The 5,631-nt window shown below is 41.0% G+C and overlaps 2 protein-coding genes across 2 annotated transcripts; both read right to left on the reverse strand.

The window, feature by feature from the left end:
* Positions 1–609: 609 nt before the first annotated feature.
* On the reverse strand, positions 610–2,021 carry LOC133033599 (uncharacterized). Its single transcript, XM_061108544.1, has 5 exons — positions 1,943–2,021; positions 1,639–1,857; positions 1,456–1,548; positions 1,275–1,376; positions 610–1,181 (listed from the first exon to the last, which is right to left on the reverse strand). The coding sequence occupies exons 1-5, from the start codon at positions 2,018–2,020 to the stop codon at positions 678–680; spliced, it is 996 nt and encodes a 331-aa protein (XP_060964527.1). The 5' UTR covers position 2,021; the 3' UTR covers positions 610–677.
* Positions 2,022–2,314: 293 nt separating this feature from the next.
* LOC133035059 (uncharacterized) lies at positions 2,315–5,259 on the reverse strand. Its single transcript, XM_061110731.1, has 6 exons — positions 4,904–5,259; positions 4,314–4,715; positions 3,334–4,206; positions 3,159–3,246; positions 2,894–3,071; positions 2,315–2,778 (listed from the first exon to the last, which is right to left on the reverse strand). The coding sequence occupies exons 1-6, from the start codon at positions 5,257–5,259 to the stop codon at positions 2,315–2,317; spliced, it is 2,361 nt and encodes a 786-aa protein (XP_060966714.1).
* Between the last annotated feature and the right edge of the window lie 372 nt (positions 5,260–5,631).

The raw sequence follows: 5,631 nt of genomic DNA on the forward strand, positions 1-5,631 counted from the left end.
CTACATTTCGATTTCTCTACCAAGAACTTTCACTACAAGAAAACCAGCTTTTATCGGCGCATTGTTGCGCCGGCAAAAGTACACTGACTGCGCCGGCAAAGCTTTGCCGGCGCAGTTGTGCGCCGGCAAAGCTTATCTGGGAAGCTTGGTCGGTAAAGGACTTTTTACCGGCGCGTACATTAACTGCGCCGGTAAAACGTCCTTTTACCGGCGAGGAATAACGCCGGCAAAAAATAAGCGCCGGTGTTAAAAAATGCCCTTATCCGCCTTGAACCTGCTATGATTAGGTTTTGCCGGCGCAATAGTGCGCCGGCAAAACTATTGGCGCCAACAGTAAGATTGGCGCCAATAGTTCTTAGCCGACGCATGTCTTCTTTGTAGAAGCAAATCTATTGGTGCCAATCTGGTTGTTGGCGCCAATTGTTTTTGCCACTTTTTACCGGCGCACTATTGCGCCGGCAAAAGTATTAAATTTTATTTCTAAAAAATTTAATTAATTATAATATTAATTAATTAAATATAATTAATTAAATTTTTTTAAAATAATTATAATATTATATTAACAAAATAAACCAACATAATTTACATTAAAAGATAAACTAACATTAATTACTACTAAAATCAGTATATAAACAAAATGTTAAATGTTCGAACCGGATAATAAAAAAACTATAGTTCTATAGGCGGGTAATGTCGTCATCGTTGTTTCTCTGAGTCTCGGGAGGCTGCGATGACGATCCAGCACCAGCAGCAGCCGACGATCCAGCACCAGGAGTGGGCAATGGTGGAAGATCCATGGGAGGCAAGTTGAAACCCGGCACAGCTCGAGAAAGATACTCAAACTGATCTTGGAATCGTCTGAGGTAGAGTTGTTGTGTCTCATACTGCTGCCTTGTATGTTGAGTTGTCTGCTCCGCTTCCTCCACTTTTTTCTGTAAAGCCTCGTACTGTTCCATTGTAACAGTCGGTTGGGCTGAAGGATGCGTGGCAGGTGCTCTTTTGGCCCCAACTCCCTTCAGTCTGGGGAGATGGCCAAAGCCTCTAAGATGCCGAGATCGTTCCCCGAGTACTTGTGTCATAACAGGTAAGTCTCGGGGGTACTGTGTAGGATCGACAGCAGGCTCTGCGGGCTCATCTTCAGTGGGCGCTGGTTGAGTTGCCGCTATTTCAACCATTTGCTCCTAAAACAATTAAACAAAAAAGTTAAATGGTTAGTTTTAACACAAAATAAATTGAAAGAAATAAATAAAAATTGAATTAAAACGTAAACTTACGTAAGCTTGTTGCGCGAACTCGTTGCGCCAATCGTTGCCTTTATGGTGAAACTTTTGAAAAGTTTCCACCGCAGTTGGCAGTTCTCCTGTGTCGGGGTTAGCCTATTTGCAAGAGAAAATATATTAGTATTGTTATTTTACTAGAAAAATTTAAATGAATGATAGTTAAATATAAACTTACCCCCTCGACAACATGTGAAACAATAGGCTTGGAGCCCCAGCCTCCTAGAAATTTCATCTTACCCCGACTTTCTTTATTTTTCGCTGCTCTCGCCTGAAATTAATAATTTTTCTAACAATTAATTATTTATTATTGACTATATAAATTAAACATTACCAAAATTATAAATTTTAAAAAATGTACCTTTTGTTTGTCTGTGCTCCAATAAGCGATGCAGTCACTCCACACCTCTTGAGTTACTCCCTCAGGAGGTGACATGTCGGCCCTCTCCTGTCCAAGCTCCTCAATGTTTTGTATCCACTTCTTCTTGCAGTCTGCCCTCCAGTCACGTAAACCCTTTGACATCTCGTACTCACCGTAGTCTACGAATGTAGGGTTATCTCGTGGGAGGACAAACTTGGTCTGCAAAAAGTTACACATTAATACATTAATTACAATTTAATAAGAGTATAGTAATTTATAAATTAAAAAAATTATTAAGGCATACCTCAAGTCTATCCCAGAGTGCGTTGATGTCAGCTCTACTGACATCTTCCCATTTGAATTTATTAATGGGGATAGACATCCGAGTCATCCATTTTGCCATATTGTTGAATTTTTTCCCATTTTTGCCTACGGGGGTGCCAGTCTCTGCGTGCACCTCAAGCGGTAACTTGGCAGATTGTGTTTTGGAGAGCTCCTCCTCAACATTCTTGCCCTTGTATTTACCTCTGACCCCTTTCTTTTTCGAACTGCTGCCACCTGGTGTAGACATACTACATATACAACACATATTGTTTATTTAAAATAAACTAACATATTGCAAACATATTAAAGAAGAAGGGTTGTAATTTTTATTTTATTTAAAACACTATTTCAATTACAATTCATCATCCTCATCATCAGTGACATATACAGCATTATCATCACTGTCACTCTCTAATTCTAAGGAGTTGTCTTCTTCGGTATTTAGACCATCGTTGTCATCATCGACAATGAAATCATCTAATTGTTGAGGCTGTGAATTCACACGATGGATGTTTGCAACTTCAGTTGGGTCGACATCATAGCGAACATAGTCAACATCATCCAACTGTGGAAGTTGAACAACGAACTCGGTTTCAGCTGAATTGTTTTCCTGTACAAAGGGTGTCTCCCCATCCGTGTCCGGGAAGTCCCAAACATTGCGCGGTATGTACTCATTTACAATCAGCCAGTCTTTACCGTTCTTTAAATCAGGAATGTAGTAGATCAATTTTGCTTGAGATGCAAGTATGAACGGTTCATTTTGGTACCACTCCGTTGCTGACGCAGATGCTAGTAATAACACCGTCACTATCCATTCTACTCCCGTTAGTGTCAAACCACTTACAAAAAAATAAGAGAACACTACAATCTTTCAAATAAGTGAACTCCATAATTTTTTCAAGTGTGCCGTAAAAATTTTGGCCATCTTCACCGGGGACCATGACACCGCTATTCTGTGTTTTGCGGTTATCATCCCTTTCCTTGACCAAAAATTTGATGCCGTTCACTATGCACCCTGGATAAAAATAAATTGCTGTATTGGCTGGGTTAGCGATAGCATACAACTCATCTGACACTGCACCCTGGTTGCTCGACCGTAGTTCATTAATCTACATATCAGGAAAAATATTAAATTAAGAAAAGTTGAACAGTTATTGAGAGCAAGATTAAGAGTATTGACAGGCAACAAGGCTTACTTGAGTTTTGAACCATTCAGGGAACTCAGTCTCTTGCACTGTCTCAATATTGCCTACACCCCTTGCTTGAAGCAACTTCTTGTGCTCACTATATAATATAATGCACTTAGTAAGTTAATAATTTTTTAGATGAAGTCGACATCCGCTATTTTGTGTTTATGGAATTTAAACTTACTTGATATACGGTTCAACCTCCGTGCAATTGTTCAAAATGTACCACTCTGCCTTACGCTTGCTTTGCATGGGTAAGGTGTCGACTGTCCTCATACCGAGGGGTCGGCCAACATGCTTGAATACAGAAAATTGTCGAGTTGGCATGTTTTGGACAATGTCATTGTTCCGGTCAGGACGGTTGAATCGAGTTTCCACTTCTCGAAAGTACATTGAGCAAAAGGTTAATGCCTCATTAACCACAAAAGATTCAGCAATAGAGCCTTCCGGACGGGCACGATTCCTGACATATTGCTTGTACACAGACATTGACCGCTCAATGGGATACATCCACCTGTACTGGACTGGTCCACCTAGTATAGCTTCTTGAGGGAGATGCATAACTACGTGAACCATTATGTCGAAGAAAGCCGGTGGAAAAATTGTTTCTAACTTGCACAAAATAGTTAGAATATTTGTTTGCATTTTTTCTAAATCCGAAACATGAAGTGTTCTTGAGCATAATTGTTTGAAATACACACATAGCTCAATGATTGTGTCCCGGATTTCTTTTTTCAAGAACTTACGGATACCTGCCGGTAGTAAACGTTGTAACAACACATGACAATCATGTGATTTGAGCCCGGAAATCTTGCCCGTATCCACATTTACATTTTTGTCTAAGTTTGCTGCAAAACCGTCCGGAAATCGTACAGACTTCATGAAGTCTGCAAATTCAATCCGTTCTTGAACACTAAGTGTGTAACTAGCTGGAGGCTTCTTCCACTTCCCATTCCGGTCTTCATACAACCACAACTCTCGTCGTATTTGCAAGTCTTGCAAATCCATTCTCGCCTTGTCGGTATCCTTTGACTTCCGTCGATACTTAGAAGAGTACCTACTAAGTTGTCACACACATTTTTCTCAATGTGCATTACATCAAGATTATGTCGTAAGGACTTTGACTTCCAGTACTCAAGCTCAAAAAAAATACTTTTTTTAGACCAATTGAGCTCTTCACTAGAACGCTTCCGTTTCACACCCCCAAACTGTTTGTGTTTTCCAGGCAAAGTCAATGGAATTCGGTCTAATTGAGATAAAATATCATCCCCCGTCAATACAGGAGGTGGTGCTCTCTTCTCAGGCTTACCATTGTACTTTTTGCTTCTCCTTCTCGGATCACTCATTTCGAGAAAGCGTCTGTGGCCAACATATCCAATCTTACTATTTAGGCCAATGGAAGGAGTATGTTCATTGCAAGTGGGACACGCCATATACCCTTTTGTGCTCCAACCAGACATTAGAGCATAAGCAGGAAAGTCATTTATTGTCCACAACAACTGCCCGCACGCATTGAAAACACGGTTAGTTATAGGCATCTCGGGTTTCAACACCCGTCTCCCACAACTGTTTCAGTTCATCAATTAACGGTCTCATGAATACATCTATGTCTTTCCCAGGAGATGATGGACCTGGAATTAATAAGGTCAACAACAACGATTCAGAACTCATACACTTCCACGGTGGCAAATTATATGGGACACAAATAACTCATGTTGCCAAATTGATTAAAATCTTCTGTAGCCAATCCTAGCCTGACATTTCTAGGTTCAACAGCAAAAGACGGATGAAGGCGGTCAAACCGCTTCCATTCTTCAGCATCCGCAGGATGCCTAAGCACACCGTCTTCTTTTGGTCTCTGCGAGTAATGCCACCGCATATCCTCCGCAGTGTGTCTTGAGCAATATAATCGTTTCAGCCTAGGTGTGAGTGGGAAGTAACGCATAACTTTGTGAGGAACTTTTTTCCCCTTACCCTTTCTTTTCACCCATCGTGATTCGCCACATACAGGGCAAAACTCCTTCTTCTCATTCTCCTTCCAGAAAATAGCACAATTATACTTGCACACATCTATTGAGTCGTAACCCAAACCTAGATTGCGCAATCGCATCTTCGACTCATAATGCGACTTCGGTAATTTTGTCCCCTCTGGAAATAGATCAATCAAGATGGACAGCAACATATCGAAAGAGTGGTTGCTCCACCTATTCAAAACCTTGCAGTGCATAAGCTTTACCAGTGCATTAAGGGCTGATTTTTTGCAACCTGGATATAACTCAGCCTCCATCTCCTTAAACAAGTCATCGAACTTGTTGTTGTCGTTGATAGCGGTTCATTGAAAGAATCAGTAGTGTTAGCAGATTCGTCAAACCCAGGGTCCCCTCTTAACATGTCCGCCAACACATCTGCCATTTCCTCTTCGTCATTTTCAGGAAGTTCAACTGCGGGTTGAGAGAAAGTCTCCCCGTGGAAATACCAGGGG

This window comes from Cannabis sativa, chromosome 1 (assembly GCF_029168945.1).
Source record: "Cannabis sativa cultivar Pink pepper isolate KNU-18-1 chromosome 1, ASM2916894v1, whole genome shotgun sequence".
In the NCBI taxonomy this organism is placed as follows: Eukaryota; Viridiplantae; Streptophyta; class Magnoliopsida; order Rosales; family Cannabaceae; genus Cannabis; species Cannabis sativa.